General features: G+C 44.1%; 2 protein-coding genes across 2 annotated transcripts in view; one reads left to right on the top strand and one right to left on the bottom strand.

Moving 5' to 3' along the window:
* The window catches only part of LOC138783934 (protein HEG-like), a 37,323-nt gene extending 10,467 nt beyond the window's left edge, over positions 1–26,856 (bottom strand). The window contains exons 1-9 of the mRNA XM_069959268.1: positions 26,620–26,856; positions 24,515–25,801; positions 18,113–18,187; positions 17,024–17,149; positions 8,609–8,748; positions 8,398–8,456; positions 8,141–8,289; positions 5,078–5,206; positions 4,907–4,949 (exon numbers count right to left, since the gene is read on the bottom strand). Of these exons, the coding sequence (XP_069815369.1) occupies positions 4,907–4,949; positions 5,078–5,206; positions 8,141–8,289; positions 8,398–8,456; positions 8,609–8,748; positions 17,024–17,149; positions 18,113–18,187; positions 24,515–25,801; positions 26,620–26,728 (2,117 nt within the window). The 5' untranslated portion in view covers positions 26,729–26,856. The remainder of the gene's footprint in view (positions 1–4,906; positions 4,950–5,077; positions 5,207–8,140; positions 8,290–8,397; positions 8,457–8,608; positions 8,749–17,023; positions 17,150–18,112; positions 18,188–24,514; positions 25,802–26,619) is intronic.
* Positions 26,857–27,072: 216 nt separating this feature from the next.
* Positions 27,073–27,706, top strand: part of MINDY4 (MINDY lysine 48 deubiquitinase 4) — a 71,176-nt gene continuing 70,542 nt past the window's right edge. The window contains exon 1 of the mRNA XM_069959263.1: positions 27,073–27,089. The gene's annotated coding sequence lies outside the window, so the exon portion shown is untranslated. The remainder of the gene's footprint in view (positions 27,090–27,706) is intronic.

Here is a 27,706-nt window from a genome sequence, read left to right as displayed (position 1 = left end):
CTGGTAGCTATGAATGAAGTAGTGCCGCCCGCCGCATCCCCTCCCGGGACTCGGTCGGCATCGCTGACAAGGTGGTGGTGGGGGGGTTCTGCGGAGTGATGATTGACGCCAGACCCCGCATTCACCTGCTGTAGTGCAGTGCCGGCCCATGTAACTGGTGACCGGCACTGAGCCCGACGACCCCTGATAATTTACTGCAGCCTCAGGGGACCCCCACTCTGAAGCGTGGTGGGGATGCAGAGCACTGAACCCTGATTGGCTGCACGCTACCAAGCCAGTCAGGGTTCAGTGCTCTGCTGCTAATGAGACGGAGAGCGACGCCGGCTTGGTGACATCACCGAACCGGAAGGAGAAGAGGATCCGAGCCACAAGCTGCAAGATCACGTGACCGGACCGGAGATCTCCTTGGGGGGCCAAAAAACAACAAGTAAGTATATTAGGAAAGTGTTAACCTTGGTTAACCCTTTCCTTTGCTAAATTATTGATGTTCCCTGGAATACCCCTTTAATCGGGTTAACCATGAGTACCTCTGGCCTGTTCTTCTGAGATATGGCCTGCCGGTGGGGGTTTGTTGATTGGCTTAAGACCTTGTATGCAGGGGCGGAGAGTTTCCCACTTGTGAATGGTTGGATTGGCCGCTCTTTTGAGGTTGGGTCTGGTGTCCGTCAGGGTTGCCCTTTGAGCCCACTGTTGTACGTGTTTGCAGTTGATCCTTTCCTTAGGAGGATTGATTGTGGACCGTTGACAGGGGTGAGAATGGACCCTGTGTTGCCAGATTCCACTCTGAGGGTGGTAGCGTACGCCGATGATGTCACCATATTCGTCTCCTCGCAAGAGGAGGTGCGGTGTGTGATGTCAGAGGTGGAGCGCTACTCAGAGGCATCTGGGTCCAAGATCAACCAGGATAAGTGTGAGAGTCTCTGGCTGGGAGGTGGAGATCCTGGATTTGATCTCCCGGACACCCTTCCAGAGCCCCAGGAGTTTGCAAAAGTTGTCGGCATCTAATTCGGCCAAGGGGATTACCCCAAACAAAACTGGGACAGGAGGCTTAAGATCGCCGCTCAGAAGGTGGATCAGTGGAAGGGTTGGTCTTTGACCCTCAGGGAAAGGGTTAACCTGATCAAAACATTCCTGCTCCCTTTGCTGATATATCTGGGCAGTGTTTGCATTTTGCCAGAACCTCTCTGGACTCGGGTCTACAGTGTGTTCTTCCAGCTGTTATGGGGGAATAGACTGAACCTAGTCAAGAGGGAGGTTACTTACCGTACGAGGAGACAAGGGGGGTTGTGTATGGTCAACCCCGTGGTGTTCCTGGTGAATAGCTTTCTTAAGACCAACATTGCAAACCTCTGGAAAGAGAGGGCTCCTCCGTGGGTTTTCTCCTGTAGGGGATGGTTTCGGCCTTTCTTCCAGGAATGGGAGACAGGAGGGCAAGTGAAGGATCTCCGCACACCACATGGGCATCTTCCGGCTTATGCTACCCTGGTTCTGAAGGTCATTCGTCGGTGGGGTTTGGGGATGTGGGAGATTAGGACTCTGTCGAGGAAATTCCTTGACAATAGGGTCCTGTCGTCCCATTTCCAAAAACCGCTGGCGCTCAAGGATTGCCCAAGCCGGGATCTGGAGGTTGGTTTGGGCCTATTGAATTCCATCAGGATCCCCTTGAAGTTTTGGGACTTGGCTTGGCGCTGCTTCCATGGGAAACTGTATGTAAGGGACAATCTGAAGTGCAGGAGCTCTGAGGATCGGGGATGTCCCCGGGAGGAGTGTGGAGGCATGCTGGAAAGCATGGAGCATTTTCTGCTTCATTGTCCCTTTAATACAGAGGTTTACAACAGGGTGGGCGCTTCCATCGGGTGGCCCAGGTTGGCCCGCCTCTCCTATGCGGAATGGGCCTATGGAGCATTCAGAAACCTTGGTGGCTGGGACCGGAGCACTTTATTCTTAGTCAGCATAGTGGTCAGGTACCACACGTGGAGTGCACGGTGTTTAGTGTCGACGCAGCGTAAAATCCTCCCTGTGGATGAGGTGGTTAGGGGCACAGCGCCCCCTGTGGATGAGGTGGTTAGGGGCACACTCGGTGACCTGGTGAAGGTGTGCTCTCTGGAGTACGAGAGGCTGGGGGCTGGTAGGGCCTCTTGTCTTTGGAGAGGCTCTGCCTTTAAAGTGCCTTAGCCTGCGTCTCCTCTCCTGGTGGTCGCTGATGCTAACACCTTAGTCTTTTGTTTTGTGCTGTAGAGATACTGGAGTATAGGGCTTGCAGGTACTGAACTTGGGCTTTCGGGTTGTGTGTGGGGCTGAGAAGTCTCATTGTTGGGTTTAGTATGTTATATATTTTTCAAAAGTTTGTGTATTGTGATTGTCTTTGTATGTTTGTATAAATTGTATATACTGTATATATTATATGTGTTTTGTTTGCACCTGGGGTTCGGGTTTAGTGATAGGTTGGGTGGTGGGTAAAAGGGGGGAGGGGGTTTCTGTGGGACTTTGTTGGGACTTTTATATATATATAAAATCCTGGGCTGGTTCATGGACGTCTGTGATCATGTACTGGGGGCATGGGATGCGGGACCAGCTCAGGCCCCCCCCCAAAAAAAAAAAAAAATTTTTTAAATATTATATGTATTGTTTAGTTGTAGGTTATTATTTTGTATTGTGTCTTGTTTAGTTTTAGTTTATTTGTGTTATGATGTTTTGTTTAATTGGTGTTGGGTTTAGTAGAATTGTGTCTGTGGTATTAGGTTGTGCACAATGCAACTGGGCCAGGGGGTTCACATTTAGTTATTTATATAGGTGTATAGTATATAGTGGTGTATTGTATATAGTAGTGTATATAGGTGTGTTTATAGGTGTATAGAATATAGTACTATATAGCAGTGTATATAGGTGTGTTTATAGGTGTATAGTATTTAGTAGTGTATATATAGGTTTTTATATAGTAGTGTATATAGTTTATTAATATGTTTAGCTAAATAGTTTATATTGTGTATATATTGTATATAGGTATATGGGTGTATATATTGTATATAGGTATATAGGTGTATATATTGTATATAGGTTGTATGTGTGGAAGAATGAGTGTGGGGATGGACCGGTGTCTGTATTTATTTATTGTTATGTTTAAAATTTTAATAAAAGAAATACAGGATGTAACTCAGGATCAGTAATGTAATGTATGTACACAGTGACCTCACCAGCAGAATAGTGAGTGCAGCTCTGGAGTATAATACAGGATGTAACTCAGGATCAGTAATGTATGTAAACAGCAACCCCACCAGCAGAATAGTGAGTGCAGCTCTGGAGTATAATACAGGGTGTAACTCAGGATCAGTACAGGATAAGTAATGTAACGTATGTACACAGTGACCCCACCAGCAGAATAGTGAGTGCAGCTCTGCAGTATAATACAGGATGTAACTCAAGATCAGTAATGTATGTACACAGTGACCCCAGCAGCAGAATAGTGAGTGCAGCTCTGGAGTATAATACAGGATCAGCAATGTAATGTAACCCTTTAATACAGAGGTTTACAACAGGGTGGGCGCTTCCATCGGGTGGCCCAGGTTGGCCCGTCTCTCCTATGCGGAATGGGCCTATGGAGCATTCAGAAACCTTGGTGGCGGGGACCGGAGCACTTTATTCCTAGTCAGCATAGTGGTCAGGTACCACACGTGGAGTGCACGGTGTTTAGTATCGACGCAGCGTAAAATCCTCCCTGTGGATGAGGTGGTTAGGGGCACACTCGGTGACCTGGTGAAGGTGCGCTCTCTGGAGTACGAGAAGCTGGGGGCTGGTAGGGCCTCTTGTCTTTGGAGGGGCTCTGCCTTTAAGGTTCCTTAGCCTGCGTCTCCTCTCCTGGTGGTGGGCTGATGCTGGCACATTAGTCTTTTGTTTTGTGCTATAGCTGTATAGGAATATAGGGCTTGCAGGTACTGAACTTGGGCTTTCGGGTTGTGTGTGGGGCTGAGAAGCCCCACTATGGTTTGCTGTGTATGTTTCTGTATATTATTAGTGTGTATATTGTTAATGTGTTTATTTGTGTATATAGTTTGCATAGTTTGTGTTGGGTCTCCACCTAGGGTTGGGGTTTAGTGTTAGGTTGGGTGGTGGGTTATATGGGGGGGAGGGGGTTTCTGGGGACTTTGGTATAAACAGAAAATCCTGGGCTGGTTCATGAACGTCTGTTATCATGTACTGGGGGCATGGGATGCGGGACCAGCTCAGGGCCAAAAAAAAAAATTATAAAAATTATAAAAATGTTTTGGTGTTTGGTGTAGGGATCTATGTACGTATTTATGTATTTATTTGTGCATTTATTTTTGGGGAACGCAACCGGACCAGGGGGTTAATGTAGTATAGAGTATAGTTATAGTTATGTTAGCTATGGTTAGTTAAATTATGAGTTTTGATAGTGTTATTATTATGGTGTTTTTGGGAAAATCTAGTTTGCACGTGTGGGGGATAATACAGCGGTGGGTTTGGTGAGTGTGAGGCTGGACCAGCCAATACGTTTATGGACTTTTATGCACTTGTATATATTGTACAGTTATCTTATTTTGTTGGTTTGTTGTTATGTTTTATATTTTTAAATAAAAGATCTACAGGATGTAACTCAGGATCAGTAATGTAATGTATGTACACAGTGACCTCACCAGCAGAATAGTGAGTGCAGCTCTGGAGTATAATACAGGATGTAACTCAGGATCAGTAATGTAATGTATGTACACAGTGACCCCACCAGCAGAATAGTGAGTGCAGCTCTGGAGTATAATACAAGATGTAACTCAGGATCAGTACAGGATCAGTAATGTAATGTATATGTATAAAATTGTTGACTCTACATAATGTGCAGACTAATAGATACTATACTATCTGATACGAGATATGGTTATACATGTATACAGACCTCTCACATCCATTCTCTGTCCTCTGGTAACCACTTCCACATGCTGAAAAGTAAGTAAAAGAAAGGAAAATATAATGGCGTTATGAACATATAACAGGAGGCCCATACACGGCCATACATATGTGGCAGATATGACCAATGACTGGTATGGGAGCTGTGCTGCTGTCTCACCTCTACATGTGTGGTCTGTGGGGCTGAGCTTATAATACCCTGTGCGGCACTCACAGGTCACCAGGCCGCTGTGGCTGTGGCAGTCGCTGGAGGAGGAGTCACATATGTCAAAGTCACAAAGAGTGAGACCTGCAATGTAGACAAGGAGAAACCGAGAAGGTAAAACTGTAGAAATAGATAGATATACCACGTGTGGGAGGGGAAGACTCTCTACGGGTGGAAGGATTCTCTGTCTGCACAGGAAGGATTCTCTATGTGTACAGGAGGGATTCTCTATCTGTACAAGAAGGATTCTCTCTCAGTACAGGAGGGATTCTCTATCTGCATGGGAAGGATTCTCTATCTGTACAGGAGGGATTCTCTATTAGTACAGGATGGATTCTCTATCTGTATGGAAAGGATTCTCTTTCTGTACAGGAAGGATTCTTTATCTGTACAGGAGGGATTCTCTATCTGCATGGGAAGGATTCTCTATCAGTACAGGAGGGATTCTCTATCTGCATGGGAAGGATTCTCTATCCGTACAGGAGGGATTCTCTATCTGCATGGAAACAATTCTCTATCTGTACAGGAGGGATTCTCTATCTGCATGGGAAAGATTCTCTATCTGCATGGGAAGGATTCTCTATCTGTACAGGATGGAGATGTGTCAAAGCCTCAGAGTTATGCCGGGCTAGAGTAGAAGGACCTTGTTCGGCGCTGAACGGTACTTAGTTCAAACAGGTATATTGAAGAGATGATTTATTGTCTCAGAAACAACACGTTTCGAGGTGTAGTACCTCTTTATCAAGTTAAAAGAGACATATAGGAGCATACAGAGTAGTCTCAGATAAATAGGCAACTGATTGTGGTTTGGTGGGAGGGGGATACACCAGTACCGCCCTCAACCTGATGACGCTATTTAGATTAAAAAGAATATTGTTAAACATACTACACAATCGTGATTGTTTCTTCATCTTGTGGGTGAAGCTGGTGGAAAAGATAATTCTGTCTTTTCTGTCTACCACTACTATAGCAGTGAGATCAGCAATGAAGGAGCAAAGCACATCTGCCCCTTCGTTCTAGTGAACAGCTGGGGTCTCAACACCCGGATATCACCGCTACGAACTTATGACATGTGGATGTGACATGTCAGACGTTTGTTGTAATCCTGTAGATGTTAAAGGGAACCCGTCAGCCCAGCTAAGGTGGCGGAGCCCTGCCGACCCCCCATGGAGCCCAGCATACTTAACCCTCCCTGCAAGTCCTGCTCCTGGACCCGGTCCTGGGGCGGAGAAATCACGGCCCGAAGCTAAGCGCGCGCGTTATGCAAATCAATAGAGATGAGTCCGACGTCCATAGAAAATGACTGAAGCTTGTTGATGGTCCTTTGGGCACTTCTCATGGCAACCAGGAGTAGTAGTTGATCCACCGGGATGTCGGTATTGCCACCCACAGACAATGGGAGAAATAACCCAAGGTAGACGGTGGTGTGTGTATGGGTGCAGGTGCAAACAGAGAAAGACAGAGTCCTGTGGGTTTCGTACAACAATAGAACAGTTTTCTGTATAACATGGCAGATACACAGTACACTCAATAGCAGTAGTGCTAACCTTGATACAAACATGGGTGCTGAGTTCTTACTTTCTTCAAGCACCTATTCCTAAAAGAACTTTGGTAGAAGTAGTAGTGCTTTGTAGAGGTAGAGAGAAGAGGAGTTGCCAGAGGAGCCCTTGCCCAATGTAAATCTTGTACTCTGCCAAAACTGTAGTGTAGAGATAAGTACATAAGTGATTCTTGTACTCACGTTTAGACCTATGTCTAACCACCTTCTGCCCCCTAGTATCGTAGAACCTGTCCTAGGTGGGTAACATGAGCCCCAGACGTCGGTTATCTGGGTGTAGCAGGTGCCTGAGTCTTCCCAGTCGATCTGTGCTGTACAGTAGGATATGTAGACCTTTTACTCTGGTAGCTTTGTCTTATTGGGGATATATCTTCTTGCTTCAGGAATCTGCCCTGCACTTTTTAGAGTGGTTCCTGGCGCCGGCTAGGTTGTTCCTAAGTGGCTGCTCTCCCCTACTGTGAGCTTAGAACTGCATAATAAAAATAGTGGTCCCTGCTACATAAGCAATCTCCATCTGAGCTAGTCTCTCCTGTATCTGTCCCCTTTGACCTCCAACAACTAACTCCCTGTACTTCCTCAAACACAGAGCTAACTCCTCCTACAGGGGTGAGTGTGTGTAAGAGAGGACACACAGGATAGGATAGAAAGACAGAGCACCTGTAAGTGGTCAGCAGAAAACACATGACATAAAACTGTTAAAGGGGTTTTCCAGTGCTACAAAAACATGGCTACTTTCCCCCCTACTGTTGTCTCCAGTTCAGGTGCAGTATACAATTAAGCTCCATTTACTTCAATGGAACTGAGTTTCAAAACCCCACCCAAACTGGAGACAACAGTAGGGGGAAAGTGGCCATGTTTTTGTAGCGCTGGATAACCCCTTTAACCCATTACTTCGGCTGTGTGTAGGAAATACATATAAACAGTGGAAACATCTAGTGGGGAAACTAAAGTACTACATCCACCAATTTAACCTGAGTGAGAACTTTAGGACAGATGCACAAGAGAAAAATACCAGTGATGGGAGCCCACATGGGATTGGCTGAACAGGTTTGACATGTTACGACCCAGGTCTCTGCTCAGACCAAGAAGCGGCCGGGGGAGACAGCAGACCCCTGCGCTGAAGTCAGGGAAGTAGGTTGTGTTTAGTCATGATGTTGTGTTTGGTCACCTCCTCCCCTGCTCTTTAAAAAAAAAAAAAAAACAGAGCCCGGACTTCTCCTTTAAGGCCTTTGACAAGTCTCTGTCCATTCCATTATGGTATCTTTAATGAGTATGGAGCTTAAAGGGCATGTATGAGTGAGTAGTATGTAATTGACCCCACTCTTTATGGCAAATTCAGCATTTACCAGGGATGCCGGGAGTGGGGTCCACTTTCTTCTCACAGTGGGGGCCCCAAACTAAACTAAGGCCATTTAGTATCATGATACAAAATCACTGTATAATGGTCAGGTTTTTCTTACCCTGATAGGTGTCACTGGTCAGTGGAGACACACAGCTAGAGTGAGTGCAGAGCAGTGGGGAAACAGTCAGCGCCCCCCACAGGTCATCCTCTGTGACTGCATACAATGTGGAGAATGAATGGACGATCGTCGCAAGTCCCTCATCCCACCTGTAGGAGACAGAGCAGCCGTTATCCTCACCCCAAAAAACTGCCCCAAACCTGGTGACACAAAAAGGTGTGATTATCCTGTCACATACGGTACATGGATCTACTCACTGCAGCTCGATGATGGATGTAGATAGGTAACCTGGAATATGACCAAGAACGTTCTGGAACTAGAAAAAAATTTGAAATAACAGACCTGAAGCCAAAGCAAGCGCTCACCAAGGGTAAGAAACATGTCCGACCTCCCATAGCAGACCTGGAGACGTGAAGAACAAGACTCAACTCCACCCTATGGCCCCTGTACACATTCTGTGGTACTTACCAAGAGCGCCACCCTGTGGATACCCTGGAGATGCTCAGCTGCCTCCGAATGTCGGATCTCATTTCTATATCCAGACGTGTTCAAAGATATCTTATCCCAGTACAGGACGGAGGCCGGAATCCTAGCCGGGAATGTTCTGGCTTCCAGTAAAAGAAGAATAAAAGTGATCTTACTGTAGGTGAATTATAGATCTCTTTATTCTTATCCATAGGGGGCAGTATTATAGCAGTTATATTCCTGTATACAGGGGGCAGTATTATAGTAGTTATATTCCTGTATATAGGAGCAGTATTATAGTAGTTATATTCCTGTATATAGGAGCAGTATTATAGTAGTTATATTCCTGTATATAGGAGCAGTATTATAGTAGTTATATTCTTGTATATAGGGGGCAGTATTATAGTAGTTATATTCCTGTATATAGGAGCAGTATTATAGTAGTTATATTCCTGTATATAGGAGCAGTATTATAGTAGTTATATTCTTGTATATAGAAGCAATATTATAGTAGTTATATTCTTGTATATAGGAGCAGTATTATAGTAGTTATATTCCTGTATATAGGGAGCAGTATTATAGTAGTTATATTCTTGTATATAGGGAGCAGTATTATAGTAGTTATATTCTTGTATATAGGGGGCAGTAGTATAGTAGTTATATTCTTGTATATAGGAGCAGTATTATAGTAGTTATACGAGGAGTGGAGGAACAGCAAGCCCGCACTGCATACAAACACAGTCCCAATGTTGAACTACCGGTGGAACGGAGGAGATCTACAGTAATGACAACTGGGGTGCTGAGATCGACATGTACAGGTATAGTGTAAACAGGAGAAATAATCCAGCACTCACCAGGAGATGTCTTCAGCAGTTTATTGCGTGGATACCATAGCAGGGAGGGGAAAGGTGGATCAGTGGAGGTGCAGGCGCATCACCTGGGATAGCTATTTCGGGACTCCTCCCTTCGTCTAGCCAGGCCGGTACGTCACACCCGGGGAGGGTGTTATATACACACAGTGAATAGTGATCAAAGGTGAAATAAAATGTGAACACCAAAGGATCCATATTGACTCTCTTTGCAAAAGGAACTGATGCCGCTCTACCCCTTCTGGAGCTTGGTTAACTCTTTCAATGCCAAGAAAACGGAGGACCCCTGTGTCGCCGCCATGAACAGTGTGAACATGCTCGATAAGTCTCGGGACTCCCTTTTTGGATCTTATCGAGTAGCAGTGTTCTTTGTAGCGCGTCCACAGGGGCCTCTTAGTTTTGCCTATGTAAAACCGTTTGCATGTACATACGATGGCATACACTATGAAAGATGTCTTGCAGGTAATTAAATCCCTGACTCTGCAGTCAACACCGTTAAGGTTAATATAACAGACATTGAGCATTTTGTTGCAATAATTACATTGGCCGCACCGCCTGTTACCAGTAATGGGTGCTTTTGTTAGCCATGTACTTGTGGGGTTGCTGCGACTAATAGTGCTAAGCGCGTCACCTATAGTACTGTTTTTGCGAAATGCTATGACTGGGTGTTGTAGTGCATATGTGTCCAGGTCTGGATCTTGCTGCAACAAGTGCCAGTATTTTTTGATAGCTTTTTTAATCACTTCGTTCTGTGAAGAATTTTGAAAGGCAAAAGAAAAGACGGGTTGTGCTGTGTTTTTATCATTCTTTCCGTGAATGAGATTATCTCTATCTAGACTGAGAGCTCGTTTATAAGCTGACTAGACAAGCGATCTCGGGTAGGCTCGAGCGACCAGTCTTTCTTCTAGCTCCTTCGCCTGTGTCTGAAAAGAATTAACAGTGTTATTGACCTGACGTAATCGGACCATTTGGCCATAAGGGATGGCTTCACGGACGTGTGTGGGGTGAGAGCTGGTGTAATGGAGCAAAGAATTACAGGCTGTGGGTTTCCTGTATACTGACGTTAAGAACATCCCGTCTATGACGTCGACTTGGACGTCCAGAAACTCGATAGATGTTCCTCCTATTTTATGGGTAAAGAACATATTTACGTTATTATTGTCGTTTAAATATTCGACGAACTTCATAAAGTCGGTTTCTGACCCGCTCCAGACTATGAAGACGTCATCAACAAAACGCAGGTAAGTAACCACCTTATTAACGAAGAACGAAGTGATTAAAAAAGCTATCAAAAAATACTGGCACTTGTTGCAGCAAGATCCAGACCTGGACACATATGCACTACAACACCCAGTCATAGCATTTCGCAAAAACAGTACTATAGGTGACGCGCTTAGCACTATTAGTCGCAGCGACCCCACAAGTACATGGCTAACAAAAGCACCCATTACTGGTAACAGGCGGTGCGGCCAATGTAATTATTGCAACAAAATGCTCAATGTCTGTTATATTAACCTTAACGGTGTTGACTGCAGAGTCAGGGATTTAATTACCTGCAAGACATCTTTCATAGTGTATGCCGTCGTATGTACATGCAAACGGTTTTACATAGGCAAAACTAAGAGGCCCCTGTGGACGCGCTACAAAGAACACTGCTACTCGATAAGATCCAAAAAGGGAGTCCCGAGACTTATCAAGCATGTTCACACTGTTCATGGCGGCGACACAGGGGTCCTCCGTTTTCTTGGCATTGAAAGAGTTAACCAAGCTCCAGAAGGGGTAGAGCGGCATCAGTTCCTTTTGCAAAGAGAGTCAATATGGATCTCTAAGCTAAACGCTACAGGGGCCGGCGGTCTAAATGAACGCAATGACCTCAGCGTATTTTTATAAGCCTTGTGACCTTATGTACCCTAATACCGGTATCAGTTCATGTTAATGATGTATTTCTTTATATCCTTTGGTGTTCACATTTTATTTCACCTTTGATCACTATTCACTGTGTGTATATAACACCCTCCCCGGGTGTGACGTACCGGTAGTTATGCTTCAGGAAGATACAGGTGCCGGCACTGTCTGAATACTGCTCAATCAGTAGCTGTGCGCTGGAGTCGGATAAAGGGCTAATAAACTGCACTGGTAAGTAGCCGTGGTGCTCGAACAGAGACAAGGTCAGTACGGTGTATAAAATAGAAAGTAAGTCCAAGCACTCACCGGATGAAGTGATCTCTTTGTGCGTTTATTCAGACATCACAGGGAGGGAGCGGTGGCAAGGGTGCGGGAGCGTGTAGCAGACAACTGTTTTGCGCCTCAGCGCTTTGTCAAGTCTTCCATCACTACCGGGGGAGGGTAGTTTAAATAGGTTACATTACGCATATGCAAATAATATTCAAAATAGGTGAAAACAAAAAAATGTTAAATACAAGTACAAATTATCTCATAAGAAAACACTCCAATCATTCCTCTCATTGAGGCCATTGGGACCGGTTGCATCTAGAGTGGCAATCCATGTTGCCTCTCTCCTGAGGAGGTACTGATGTCTGTCTCCTCCCCTATCAGGTTGATCCACCTTCTCTAAGCCCAGAAAACGCAGGGAGCTGGTGTCACCTTTGTGGACAGAATTCACATGTTCTATAAGGCGGGGAACGCCTTTCCCCATCCTAACTGAATAGGCATGCTCCTTGTACCTGGTCCACATCGGGCGTTTAGTTTTGCCAATGTAGAAGCGGTGACACGAGCATACAAGCGCATAGACAGTGTAGGGGGTTCTACAGGTGATGGGGCTATCGATATAGCAGTCTACTCCATTAAGGTTAATATAAGCAGTAGGAATAAGCTGCGGGCAGTACTTACAGCTACCACATCTTTTGTTCCCTGTCAGAGGAGCTCTGGTGAACCATTCATCTGCCGCTTTTTTCTTTTTGCACGTATTCACATTGAGCTTGTCACCAATGGTGCGGTTTTTGCGGTATGTGATGAGGGGTCCCTGAGCTGCAATCTCCTTCAGGTCATCGTCCTGTTCCAGGATGTGCCAATGTTTCCAGATAGCTTTAGTGATGCACTGATTCAGCGGTGAATTTTGAAAAACAAAAGAAAACCTGTTTAACCCTTTCTGTTGTGTGGTTTTGGATCTCAGTAAATCTGATCTGTTCAGCATATTGGCCCTGGTTCTAGCTTCACTAATAACCTGTTCTGGATATCCCCTTGCTGAGAGTCTTCTCTCCATATCTGCAGCCTGTACAGCAAATGATTGATCATTGCTATTGATACGTTTAAGCCTCACTAGCTGGCTGAATGGAATGGAGTCTTTAATGCGTGTGGGGTGAGAGCTAGAATAATGCAAGATGGAATTGCATGCGGTTTCTTTTCTAAACACTGAGGTGTGCAGTGTGTTATCCACTACGTCCACCTGGACGTCCAGAAACTCAAGGGATCGGTTCCCTATCTTATATGTGAAGACCATGTTCACACTATTCACTTCATTAAGGTAGGTGACAAAATCAATAAATTTACTTTCTTCTCCAACCCACACAACGAAGACATCATCCACATAACGAAAATACGCCCTGATGCTTCCGATGTGTGGGTTGCGAGTGTTAAATACATAGTCATTTTCCAGCTTAGCCAAAAAGAGGTTTTCGTACGTGCAGGAGACCGGCGTGCCCATAGCAGTGCCGATCTCCTGCCCGTCTTAGCAAGGGGATACCCAGAACAGGTTATTAGTGAAGCTAGAACCAGGGCCAATATGCTGAACAGATCAGACCTACTGAGATCCAAGACCACACAACAGAAAGGGTTAAATAGGTTTTCTTTTGTTTTTCAAAATTCACCGCTGAATCAGTGTATCACTAAAGCTATCTGGAAACATTGGCACATCCCGGAACAGGACGATGACCTGAAGGAGATTGCAGCTCAGGGACCCCTCATCACATACCGCAAAAACCGCACCATTGGAGATAAGCTCAATGTGAATACGTGCAAAAAGAAAAGAGCGGCAGATGAGTGGTTCACCAGAGCTCCTCTGACAGGAAATAAAAGATGTGGTAGCTGTAAGTACTGCCCGCAGCTTATTCCTACTGCTTATATTAACCTGAATGGAGTAGACTGCTATATCGATAGCCTCCTCACCTGTAGAACCCCCTACACTGTCTATGCGCTTGTATGCTCGTGTCACCGCTTCTACATTGGCAAAACTAAACGCCCGATGTGGACCAGGTACAAGGAGCATGCCTATTCAGTTAGGACGGGGAAAGGCGTTCCCCGCTTTATAGAGCATGTGAATTCTGTCCACAAAGGTGACACCAGCTCCCTGCGTTTTCTGGGCTTAGAGAAGGTGGATCAACCTGATAGGGGAGGAGACAGACATCAGTACCTCCTCAGGAGAGAGGCAACATGGATTGCCACTCTAGATGCGACCGGTCCCAATGGCCTCAATGAGAGGAATGATTGGAGTGTTTTCTTGTGAGATAATTTGTACTTGTATGTAACACATTTTTTGTTTTCACCTATTTTGAATATTATTTGCATATGCATGATGTAACCTATTTAAACTACCCTCCCCCGGTAGTGATGTAAGACTTGACAAACGCTGAGGCGCAAAACAGTTGTCTGCTACACGCTCCCGCACCCTGGCCACCGCTCCCTCCCTGTGATGTCTGAATAAACGCACAAAGAGATCACTTCATCCGGTGAGTGCTTGGACTTATTTTTTATTTTATACATTATAGTAGTTATATTCCTGTATATAGGGGGCAGTATTATAGTAGTTATATTCCTGTATATAGGGGCAGTATTATAGTAGTTATATTCTTGTATATTGTAGCAGTATTATAGTAGTTATATTCTTGTATATAGGAGCAGTATTATAGTAGTTATATTCCTGTATATAGGGAGCAGTATTATAGTATATTCTTGTATATAGGGGGCAGTATTATACTAGTTATATTATTGTATATAGGGGGCAGTATTATACTAGTTATATTCTTGTATAAGCATAAGGCAGCATAAGGCTATGTTCACGTGTCGTATGAGACCGGCCGTTCCGTGAATGGCCGGTTTCTGGCCGGATCATCCCGGCCAATACTTAAGTACCGGCTGGATGATCTTTCCAGCCGCAGAGCTCTGATGCGGGTGCAACAGCGCACACCCGCATCGGAGCTTCCTCCTGCACACTATGGAGCGAGTGGCAGTATTAAAGTAGTTATGCGGTTCAGGGGAAGAAGTTATATTCTTGTATATAGGAGCAGTATTATAGTAGTTATATTCTTGTATATAGGAGCAGTATTATAGTAGTTATATTCTTGTATATAGGAGCAGTATTATAGTAGTTATATTCTTGTATATAGGAGCAGTATTATAGTAGTTATATTCCTGTATATAGGAGCAGTATTAAAGTAGTTATATTCTTGTATATAGGAGCAGTATTATAGTAGTTATATTCTTGTATATTGGAGCAGTATTATAATAGTTACATTCCTGTATATAGGGGGCAGTATTATAGTAGTTATATTCTTGTATATAGGGAGCTGTATTATAGTAGTTATATTCCTGTATATAGGGGCAGTATTATAGTAGTTATATTCTTGTATATAGGAGCAGTATTATAGTAGTTATATTCCTGTATATAAGAGCAGTATTATAGTATTTATATTCTTGTATATAGGAGCAGTATTATAGTAGTTATATTCTTGTATATAGGAGCAGTATTATAGTAGTTACATTCCTGTATATAGGGGGCAGTATTATAATAGTTATATTCTTGTATATAGGAGCAGTATTATAGTAGTTATATTCTTGTATATAGGGGCAGTATTATAGTAGTTATATTCTTGTGTATAGGGGTTAGTATTATAGTAGTTATATTCCTGTATATAGGAGCAGTATTATAGAAGTTATATTCTTGTATATAGGAGCAGTATTATAGTAGTTATATTCTTGTATATAGGAGCAGTATTATAGTAGTTATGGCTCAGGGAAGAAACAGAGTGCTGCACATCACACCCATGGCTGATACTAGTGCCGCTTGGCTAAATAAAAAACACATCAGAATTTTGTGTATGAATTGATCAAGCCATACTGCCCCATGTACCTCGTGCCGGTATCTGATACACATGGGTCCCTACACTAAGTCCACACCGGTGCTGGCCGGGTTCTGGTGTGGTGTTTTTGGGTCTGGTCCTGTGGCATGGGGGTCGCAGGGCCGTCCCATGGCCCCCGTTCCCTGGCTGTGCACGCCTGCGGGGTTGGTGGCCACTGACTGGCACGGTGTGGACTTAGTGTAGGGACCCATGTGTATCAGATACCGGCACGAGGTACATGGGGCAGTATGGCTTGATCAATTCATACACAAAATTCTGATGTGTTTTTTATTTAGCCAAGCGGCACTAGTATCAGCCATAGGTGTGAGGTGCAGCACTCTGTTTCTTCCCTGAACCGCATTTTGTTTCTCTCTTTTCTCCGTGTTTTGCACTTCTCCTGGTGAGACCCACATGACCGCAATTAGCAGGAGACACCTGAGTGCACATGGTTTTAATCCCTCCTGTTTTTTCCCATTCTGTTTGCTGCAGCTATGGTGAGCGCAATACCTTATCCAGACTTGTGCTGCTTGGGGGCGACCTTCTCCGCCGGCGGTGCTGGCCGGGTTCTGGTGTGGTGTTTTTGGGTCTGGTCCTGTGGCATGGGGGTCGCAGGGCCGTCCCATGGCCCCCGTTCCCTGGCTGTGCACGCCTGCGGGGTTGGTGGCCACTGACTGGCACGGTGTGGACTTAGTGTAGGGACCCATGTGTATCAGATACCGGCACGAGGTACATGGGGCAGTATGGCTTGATCAATTCATACACAAAATTCTGATGTGTTTTTTATTTAGCCAAGCGGCACTAGTATCAGCCATAGGTGTGAGGTGCAGCACTCTGTTTCTTCCCTGAACCGCATTATAGTAGTTATATTCTTGTATATTGGAGCAGTATTATAGTAGTTACATTCCTGTGTATGGGGGGCAGTATTATAGTAGTTCTATTTCTGTATATAGGGAGCAGTATTATAGTAGTTATATTCTTGTATATAGGAGCAGTATTATAGTAGTTATATACTTGTATATAGGGGGCAGTATTATAGTAGTTATATTCTTGTATATAGGAGCGGAGGCAGTATTATAGTAGTTATATTCTTGTATATAGGAGCAGTATTATAGTAGTTATATTCTTGTATATAGGGGGCAGTATTATAGTAGTTATATTCTTGTATATAGGAGCAGTATTATAGTAGTTATATACTTGTATATAGAAGCAGTATTATAGTAGTTATATTCTTGTATATAGGGGGCAGTATTATAGTAGTTATATTCTTGTATATAAGAGCAGTATAATACTACATTTTAGCACAGGGATAAGATGTAACTGTGATGTATTTTATGTGTATGATATTTTTCTATGTATTCGATAGCTGATAATCACCTACACATACAGCATCTCAGCAGACAGTACCACAGTTGTATAATGATTCTACACCAGGATATATGGATTAGCTGTGATTTATGAGCACTTCTAAATTTTACCTGTCACACAACCCAAGTCTTGGTGGAAATAGGACCCCAAATGACACTGACATATGTGGTGACCCCCCAGCTCTGTGCACATGGTGAAGGGGGGGCAGTCAGCATCGCGGAGACAGTACATGGCACCTGTAATAAGACATAAGTGAGAGGTCAAGGTATATGGACGCACGTACATAATACATTGGCGTGTACATTGTAAGTGAATCCTTTAAATTCTATGGATTTTGCATTGAGTATTCATAAAATGACCAACACAAGATAACTAAACTGCTAAAACCCACATGGTTGTATTGTCTTTTATTAAACACATGGAGTAAACCTCCACAGTGCAGGGAGGAAAAGTAAGCGAACCTTTATTTTGCATTGACTTCAGTGATAGGGAATCTTCAGCCCTCCAGGTGTTGAAAAACTACAGTTCCCACAATGCCTGGTCAGCTAAAGCTTTAGGTTCTCCATCCCTGTCTTACAAAAATCTAACTGACAAAAGCTCCCCCATTTTCAAAATAGTTGTGATGTTCTAAACCATAACTCTATAAAGATGCTGAGACCTGACCCAAAGGGGGCGATGCACACAAAGCATGCCACAGATATTGAAGAACCAAAAACATTTTCAGGGAGGTCTACAGGTGAGTAAAAAAAAAATATATATATATATATATATATATATATATATATATATATATATATATATATATATATATATATATATATAAAACTTTTCTCCATGCATGGTGGATGTTTACTCAATGAATGGCACAAATGATATAAATGTATGTGTTAGTAGCCCAGTTTCATTGTGATTTTCTATTGTTTTGGCTTAGTGTCCACGTTTTCGTAACCAATGCAGAAATCCAAGGATATCCAGTTGGTTTAGTTCTTTTTTTTCTTGGTCATGTATGACTACATTGGATTTGGCCCTACAGTTTTGTAGTATGTTCTCACAGCCTGGTTTCCCTGATGGTAATACAGGCCATAGCAGGTCCCTACCCTTCATTATCTGTGTTTATTTTACAACTAAGCCAATAGAGTTGGTTCCTTTAATAAGAAAAGTATTCTCTGTCAGTAACGTTACTAGCACCGGTTTCATACTGAAGAAAGATGCTCCATCGGTCTGCAGAGTCATGTCGGGGGTCCCGGGGGTGAGCGCCTCACTGGAGGTCACGTCTGTAATAAAAATATATGGATAATAGAGCAAATCTAAAACTGGTTACATGAAATGCACAATCTATTTATAATCCAGTACACACTCTCTATAATGTCGGTAATAGTCTTATACACATTCTCTATAATATCAGTAATAATAATCCAGTACACACAGTAATAATCTAGAACACAGTCTCTATAATGTAAGAAATAAAGTACACACTCTCTATACAGTTAGAAATAATCTAGTACACAACCTCTATAATATCAGTAACAATCTAGTACACACTCTCTATACAGTTAGTAATAATCTAGTACACAACCTCTATAATATCAGTAACAATCTAGTACGCACTCTCTATACAGTTTGTAATAATCTAGTACACACTCTCTATACAGTAAGAAATAACCTAGCACACACGCTCTATGCAGATTGTAACAATCTAGCGTGGTGTCCCATCACGGGTGTTACTTGTCTTTACACACCTTGCAAAAGCCTGTACTTTAAAGTAGTGGTAGTGAAGTAGTACCTAAGTTTTACCACTAGATGTCGCTAGTATGTATATTGTATGCCTAAGTATTGCACAGCTGTAGGTATCTAAAGGGTTATTGTTTCTGTGATTTGTGCACCAATGATAGCTCTTCTCTACCTATCTCCTTTCTTCTCTTGCACTCTCTTCTCACCCACTCACAGCACATGTTACATATGCTGTAGGAAGTTGTCACATGGGGAGAGAAAGTGTAGCCACACCTTTAGTGCGTCTTACTCTGGTTTCTGTAGAGGAAGGATGCATTCCGGAACGGTCCCTGGAGCAGTCAAGTTGGGCCCTGGCATATGCCAGGTTCCCTGTTAAAGGACAAGTCCAGTGTAGTCTGAGGTGTGGTAGTGGATGCACACACATGGGACGCAAGAACACTCTTTTCTTGAACGCAGCACTCCTACACACACCTCCCAAGTGTCCCTCTTTTGGAGGGACAGTCCCTACTTTTAACCCATGTCCCTCTGTCCCTCTTTGCCCATTACATGTCCCTCTTTTTGACCTAGGAATTAGATTTGCATTAATAAACCTTCTCTGTAGCTCTAGAAAGTGTCTGGTTTCTTACTGTATAATAGACCTAAACTTGCATATTATTCCATTATGTGATGCACAAATGAATCCTAAAAATTGTTACATTCCATTGAATCATGTGACATTATGGCCCCTGTCACACATCATATGGCCCCATACACACATCTGTAGGTATTACGGATGCATCCATGTCACCGATATGACAGTGGGTCCCTGAAAATGCAAACAGTTACCAAAACACATTCGTAATCCTGTACATAGTTGTGGGTCCGCATATACAGATTGAGTTACTGATGTGAGAATGGGACCAATGTGTGCAGTCACGCATACAGGATCTGCTGCATCAATCTCCAACAGATTATATATGTGTGCTTGCATCCTTGAATTAAAAAGTATAGAACCGTAAGCGTCCCTCTCTAAAAAGTGTGTGAACCGTAAGTGTCCCTCTTTGGGAGGTATGCCTAAACACTATGCAGTGCTAAGAACTCTCAGAGAGGACAAGTCAGGGATCATCCCAGCCCATGCCATGAACAAGTCTAAAGGTGCAGGACAGTATCCTGAAGAAAGAGGAAGTGATCCGGATAGAGCAAAGTTGCTAAAAGCCTACGTACTCTATCTCGCAGCACGGGTGTAATCAGAGAACACTGACCACTCTGCTCATCCCAGGTAACAAGGTCTGGGGCTTGTGTCACCCTCTAGGACGGGTCACCCAACACTGGTGGGCAATAGGTGGTGCAAAGATCAAGAAGTCAAAACACGGGCACAAGTATTCTCTCTACTGTCAAGTATTCTACTTGATATACGCTCAAGGGACCCCCAAACAGCCCGGCAGGTCACTGACCACAGGGGAAAGGGTATAGCTCGCCACTCTAAAATAAAAGCAGATGTGCCTCCATACCTGTGTGCCCACCTGGCACTGGCGTCACGACAGTAGAACATCTGGCTGAGCTGTACCACAATAGTGGCATCGCGCGGTGCCATCTAGCAATTGACCGATCGAGCCTCACAGCAGTGCACCACACGAATATACACTCTCTATAATGTCAGTAACAATCTAGTACACACTCTCTATACAGTTAGTAATAACCTAGTACACACTCTCTATAATGTCAGTAACAATCTAGTACGCACTCTCTATAGCCAGGGCCGTATTTACCACTAGGCACCCGTGGTCCGGTGCCTAGGGCAGCACCTTGCAGGGGGGCAGCACCAGGGAGCAGGGAGACAGAAAAAACTAATTTTGTTGTTTTTATTTTTTTAGTTTCCCTCCTCCCATTCAGATTTGCCAGTAAATCTGGTGTCTTTTCCAGGGGGGTGGGGGGTATGGTGGTATTGGTCAGGTCTGGTATCGCCAATAGGTGCGTGTAGATGGGGCGTCTTCAGGTTTAGTGCCTAGGGCAGCAGCAGCTGTTAATACAGCCCTGTCTATAGCGTCCATAATAATCTAATACACACACTACGATAGTGGACATACATGGGAGTGGAGTCATCATGAGTAAGGGATCTCCATTTCCTTCCCGTATTCCCTGTATGAAGGTGGTTTATGACTTTCTTAGTTGGATTCCCTGTTCCCCAGAATAGTCACTGACACTGATATACAGGACACAAGGATTCGCCCCATTGTCACCATCACATCTTGCATGCTACCTAAGTGCTATAGACGTCTTTCGACAATGCAGAGAAACATCTCCTTGGACCTGTTCTCCATAGTGTGTGAACAAGGTTGAGGATTATCATTGGATTCAATGCGGATTTTGGCAGGAAAATCCATGTCTAATCCAACACACAGGAGTCTATAGACATCTATCTGTACTGACCCCAAACCCAAGACTACGTAGGGGAGATTTATCAAACACGGTGTAAAGTGAAACTGGCTCAGTTGCCCCTAGCAACCAATCAGATTCCACCTTTCATTCCTCACAGACTTTTTGGAAAATGAAAGGTGGAATCTGATTGGTTGCTAGGGGCAACTGAGCCAGTTTCACTTTACACCATGTTTGATAAATCTCCCTAGAAACACCCACCCACCCATGACCCCTTCATACATCCCACCTAGTGGAGAACATTTACCAGTGTAGGAAGTTGCTGTTTAGGGGTTGCAGTGGTCTCGGTGGTGCTGTAGTCACAGTCTGGCCCTATAGAAACATTACCTGGGGATGTCTCTGCAGTAACATTACTTGGGGATGTCTCTGTAGTAACATTACCTGGGGATGTCTCTGTAGTAACATTACCTGGGGATGTCTCTGTAGTAACATTACCTGGGGATGTCTCTGTAGTAACATTACTTGGGGATGTCTCTGTAGTAACATTACCTGGGGATGTCTCTGTAGTAACATTACCTGGGGATGTCTCTGTAGTAACATTACCTGGAGATGTCTCTGTAGTAACAATACCTGGAGATGTCTCTTTAGTAACATTACTTGGGGATGTCTCTGTAGTAACATTACCTGGGGGTGTCTCTGTAGTAACATTACCTGGAGATGTCTCTGTAGTAACATTACCTGGGGATGTCTCTGTAGTAACATTACTTGGGGATGTCTCTGTAGTAACATTACCTGGGGATGTCTCTGTAGTAACATTACCTGGGGATGTCTCTGTAGTAACATTACCTGGGGATGTCTCGGTAGTAACATTACCTGGAGATGTCTCTGTAGTAACATTACCTGGGGATGTCTCTGTAGTAACATTACCTGGGGATGTCTCTGTAGTAACATTACTTGGGGATGTCTCTGTAATAACATTACTTGGGGATGTCTCTGTAGTAACATTACCTGGGATGTCTCTGTAGTAACATTACCTGGAGATGTCTCTGTAGTAACATTACTTGGGGATGTCTCTGTAGTAACATTACCTGGGGATGTCTCTGTAGTAACATTACTTGGGGATGTCTCTGTAGTAACATTACCTGGGGATGTCTCTGTAGTAACATTACCTGGGGATGTCTCTGTAGTAACATTACCTGGGGATGTCTCTGTAGTAACATTACCTGGAGATGTCTCTGTAGTAACATTACCTGGAGATGTCTCTTTAGTAACATTACTTGGGGATGTCTCTGTAGTAACATTACCTGGGGGTGTCTCTGTAGTAACATTACCTGGAGATGTCTCTGTAGTAACATTACCTGGAGATGTCTCTGTAGTAACATTACCTGGGGATGTCTCTGTAGTAACATTCCCTGGAGATGTCTCTGTAGTAACATTACCTGGGGATGTCTCTGTAGTTACATTACCTGGAGATGTCTCTGTAGTAACATTACCTGGAGATGTCTCTGTAGTAACATTATCTGGAGATGTCTCTGTAGTAACATTATCTGGGATATCTCTGTAGTAACATTACCTAGAGATGTCTCTTTAGTAACATTACTTGGGGATGTCTCTTTAGTAACATTACTTGGGGATGTCTCTGTAGTAACATTACCTGGGGATGTCTCTGTAGTAACATTACTTGGGGATGTCTCTGTAGTAACATTACCTGGGGATGTCTCTGTAGTAACATTACCTGGAGATGTCTCTGTAGTAACATTACTTGGGGATGTCTCGGTAGTAACATTACCTGGGGATGTCTCTGTAGTAATGTGGTGAAGCCGCGGTGTGAGGAGCGACCGGTCACTTACCAGGTGGTGACGTTCGATGCCACTCCGGTAGTGGTTGGCCGAGATATAGCTCATCCAGGTGTTATGTTGTTGTGATGCCAGTGCCAGTTGGGCACACAGGTATGCTGGCACAGGTTTGAGTGGGCAGGTTATACCTTTTTCCCCTGTGGACAGTGACCTGCCAGGCTGTTTGGGGGTCCCTTGGGCGATTATCACGGTGTGGAGTAGTGACCCACCCGGACTATTGCCACTGCCACCCACAGAAAGGGGAGATGACCCAAGGAAAGTGTGATTACTGTGTCGATGCTTAGTGAAAAACCACAGAGTCCCATTAAAATAAATATACTTTTGTTTACTGTGAAGATACTAGATACAGGGAACATCACTTTCTCCTTGATACGTTGCTTTATACTTGAGAGTCCAGATCTGTACTGAGAGTGAAAAGGTGACACAGCCATGCTGGCTGGGTTGCGTCCTGAGAGATAGAAAAGGGTTCAGAAGAGTAGAGAGGAGGAAGTCGAGAGAGTCCCAACCCAAGTAGTACTGTGCTCTGCCGGAACTTTAGAGGTAGGATAAGTAGAATACTTTAGAGTAAAGAGAATACTTTGGTCTTTGCACCACCTATTGCCCACCAGTATCAGGTGACCCGTCCCAGTGGGTGACACAAGCCCCAGACCTTGTTACCTGGGATGAGCAGAGTGGTCAGAGTTCTCTGATTACACCCGCGCTGCGAGATAGAGTGCCTAGGCTTTTTGAAACTTTGCTCTATCCGGATCAGTTCCTTTTACTTCTTGTGGATACTGTTCTGCACTGTGCTGAGATGTCCTCGCTGTGGGTTGGGATGATCCCTGACTTGTACTCTCCAGTAGTGACTTAACACTGCATAGTGTGTAATAGTGATGCTTGAGGTAAGTGTGTCTAGGTCTCGCATTTGCATGTGCTCTGCTTAACATCTAGACCACAACTGACTTGACTGGGGACCTGGCCCAACTTGGCTGCTGTAGGGAGCGTTCTAGCTTGCGTCCTTCCTCTACAGAATACAAAGCAAGAAGACCTCACACTTCCTCCACCCATGTGAATGCCTTCCTACGGCATATCTAAGCTGTGCTGTGAGTGGATATGGAGTGCGTGTGTAAGATGCAAAGAGAAAGATGATAGGTTAGAAGAAGAAAGAACTCTCATTGGTGTACAGATCCATGTGGTACATAAGAAAACAATAACCCTTTAGGTCCTACAGCTGTGCAATATCTGGACATAAATACTTGTAACAATGACATCTAGTGGTAAAACTTTGGTACTGCTACATTACCACTTACACATATGAGTACAGACTTTTGAGAAGGGTGTAACATATAGCAACACCCGTGGTGGGACGCCACAGTAACATTACCTGGGAATGTTTCTGTATTAACATTACCTGGGGGTGTCTCTGTAGTAACATTACTTGGGGATGTCTCTGTAGTAAAATTACCTGGGGATGTATCTGTAGTAACATTACCTGGGGGTGTCTCTGTAGTAACATTACCTGGGGATGTCTCTGTAGTAACATTACCTGGGGATGTCTCTGTAGTAACATTACTTGGGGATGTCTCTGTAGTAAAATTACCTGGGGATGTCTCTGTAGTAACATTACCTGGGATGTCTCTGTAGTAACATTACCTGGGGATGTCTCTGTAGTAACATTACCTGGGAATGTCTCTGTAGTAGGGCTGGGGGTTCTCACTGCATCTTCAGGGACATAGGTTAGGTGCGATCCCAGAGAAGCTGTATTTGAGTATACGTCTAGAGTAGTATTAGGGGTTCCGGATGTCTCAATGATGTAGCTCAGGTCTGGTCCTGTAGTAGAATCATCTGCAAATATAGGGCTGGACGTTCCAGACGTGTCCTGAAAGATATAGGCTGAGCCTGGGCGTGTAGTAACATTACTCAGGTATGTCTCCTGAGGAGTGCCGGGGTTCTCATCACTGGTAATAGAGACTTGTTCAGGGTCTGTAGTAACATGACTTGAGTATGTTTCTAGAGTAGTGGTTGCGGTTCCAGATGTTTCCTTGTTGGTGGTGAATACAAGGTCTGGTGCTGTAGTAACATTACTCCAGTATGTCTCTATAGTAGTGGTGGCTGTTCCAGATGTTTCCTTGTTGGTGGTGTATACCAGGTCTGGTGCTGTAGTAACATTACTTCTATCTGTCACCTCAGTATTATTTGGGGTTCCAGATGTTTCCTTGTTGGTGGTGTACACCAGGTCTGGTGCTGTAGTAACATTACTCCTATCTGTCACCACAGTATTATTTAGGGTTCTAGATGTTTCCTTGTTGGTGGTGTACACCAGGTCTGGTGCTGTAGTAACATTACTCCTATCTGTCACCACAGTATTATTTAGGGTTCTAGATGTTTCCTTGTTGGTGGTGTACACCAGGTCTGGTGCTGTAGTAACATTACTCCTATCTGTCACCACAGTATTATTTAGGGTTCCAGATGTTTCCTTGTTGGTGGTGTACACCAGGTCTGGTGCTGTAGTAACATTACTCCTATCTGTCACCACAGTATTATTTAGGGTTCCAGATGTTTCCTTGTTGATGGTGTATACAAGGTCTGGTGCTGTAGTAACATTACTCCTATCTGTCACCACAGTATTATTTAGGGTTCTAGATGTTTCTTTGCTGGTGGTGTACACCAGGTCTGGTCCTGTAGTAATATTAATTGAGTTTAACTCTTGACTAGTACTGGGGGTTCCATTGGTTACTTCACTGGTGATGAAGACCTGGTCTGGCCCTGTAGTAACATTACCTGAGTATACCTCTAGAGTAGTATTTGGGGTTCCGGATATTTCCTTGCTGCTGTTGTAGACCAGGTCTGGTCCTGTAGCAATACTGCTGCTGTTTGTCACCACAGTAATATTTAGGGTTCCAGATGTGTCTTCGTTGGTGATATAGACCTGGTCTGGTCCTGTGGTAACGTTACCCCAGTGTGTATCTGGAATGGAAACACATAAATAAGTAGTCGTCCATAATTCTACAAATACATGATTATATAACACTCCTGGGGTACGACATTACGATATCAGTCTATACAGTCTAACACTATGGAAACCCAGAAGAGAAGAGATGGACACAACAATCATCTTCTATCTCTTCTTCATAATAATGTTATGTATGTACACAGCGGCAGAATAGTGAGTGCAGCTCTGGGATATAATACAGGATGTAACTCAGGATCAGTAATGTGATGTATGTACACAGTGACCCCACCAGCAGAATAGTGAGTGCAGCTCTGGGGTATAATACTGGATGTAACTCAGGATCAGTAATGTGATGTATGTACACAGTGACCCCACCAGCAGAATAGTGAGTGCAGCTCTGGGGTATAATACTGGATGTAACTCAGGATCAGTAATGTAATGTATGTACACAGTGACCCCACCAGCAGAATAGTGAGTGCAGCTCTGGGGTATAATACTGGATGTAACTCAGGATCAGTAATGTGATGTATGTACACAGTGACCCCACCAGCAGAATAGTGAGTGCAGCTCTGGGGTATAATACTGGATGTAACTCAGGATCAGTAATGTAATGTATGTACACAGTGACCCCACCAGCAGAATAGTGAGTGCAGCTCTGAACGTCATTTGATTTTGGGCGGTAACGTTACAGCACTCACCTATTTAATAACAATGGTTGGACAGACAGCACATAAGGATTCTGCTTTCTGCTATGCTAAATGATAACTTCAGCTCTGCTACATCAAGTTCTAGCAAAATATTTCAAAATCCACAACAGAAACCTGAGACTCACCGCTGGTTGGGGTGGACTCTTCTGAGATGACCCACGTGGGCCGGAGGATGACAAGGCACAAGACATGGAGCCTCCACCATGAGGACCTGGAGGCCACGGTCAGACCCATCCTCCTATATTGGAAGACGACCAGAAGACTCAATATTCCATGTTCCACGGTGAATGGACACCAGAGATACGTCAGGGAGCCCGTCTTACACCGGTCATTCACCTGTGGGATTGCCCGCTGTCCCCTCGTTCCTGTCTCTGATGGGTTGTTTGACCAATGAGAACAGAGTCCAATTCTCTGTGTTTGCAGGGAGGAGTCAGCGGCCATTCCCCTCGGTGAGGTCACCAAATATTGATCCACAAAAGTCTCATAGGGAAAGAATTTGGAGATGAGATGTGATCCGGTACGTCAGTCCTTGTATAGTAGGAAAGCTGCAGAAGGGGAATCCAGAAATCATCAAACTTCATTATCCACAACAAAGGTATATGGCGGTGATATAGATGATATATAGGTGATATAACGGAACTTTCATAACGTTTACATAAAGTATAGTAATGTAAATATGAAAACATAGACCCACTGAAACCGATCATCATTTCAGCTCTACAGCCTAGTGATACATTGTAGCTAGTCCTGCTCTCAGCTGTATCCAGTGTAGAAAATGCTCTGTGAGCTCCAGACTGATACATTGTACATAGCTAGTCCTGCTCTCAGCTGTATCCAGTGTAGACAATGCTCTGTGAGCTCCAGACTGATACATTGTACAGAGCTAGTCCTGCTCTCAGCTATATCCAGTGTAGACAATGCTCTGTGAGCTCTACAGCCTGGACCCCAGACTGATACATTGTACATAGCTAGTCCTGCTTTCAGCTGTATCCAGTGTAGACAATGCTCTGTGAGCTTCAGACTGATACATTGTACATAGCTAGTCCTGCTCTCAGCTGTATCCAGTGTAGACAATGCTCTGTGAGCTCTACAGCCTGCACCCAGACTGATACATTGTATATAGCTAGTCCTGCTCTCAGCTGTATACAGTGTAGACAATGCTCTGTGAGCTCTACAGCCTGGACCCCAGACTGATACATTGTACATAGCTAG

This window comes from Dendropsophus ebraccatus, chromosome 2 (genome assembly GCF_027789765.1).
Source record: "Dendropsophus ebraccatus isolate aDenEbr1 chromosome 2, aDenEbr1.pat, whole genome shotgun sequence".
In the NCBI taxonomy this organism is placed as follows: Eukaryota; Metazoa; Chordata; class Amphibia; order Anura; family Hylidae; genus Dendropsophus; species Dendropsophus ebraccatus.
The sequence above is the reverse complement of the archived record's forward strand: the minus strand, read 5'-3'. Positions and strand labels throughout refer to the sequence as shown.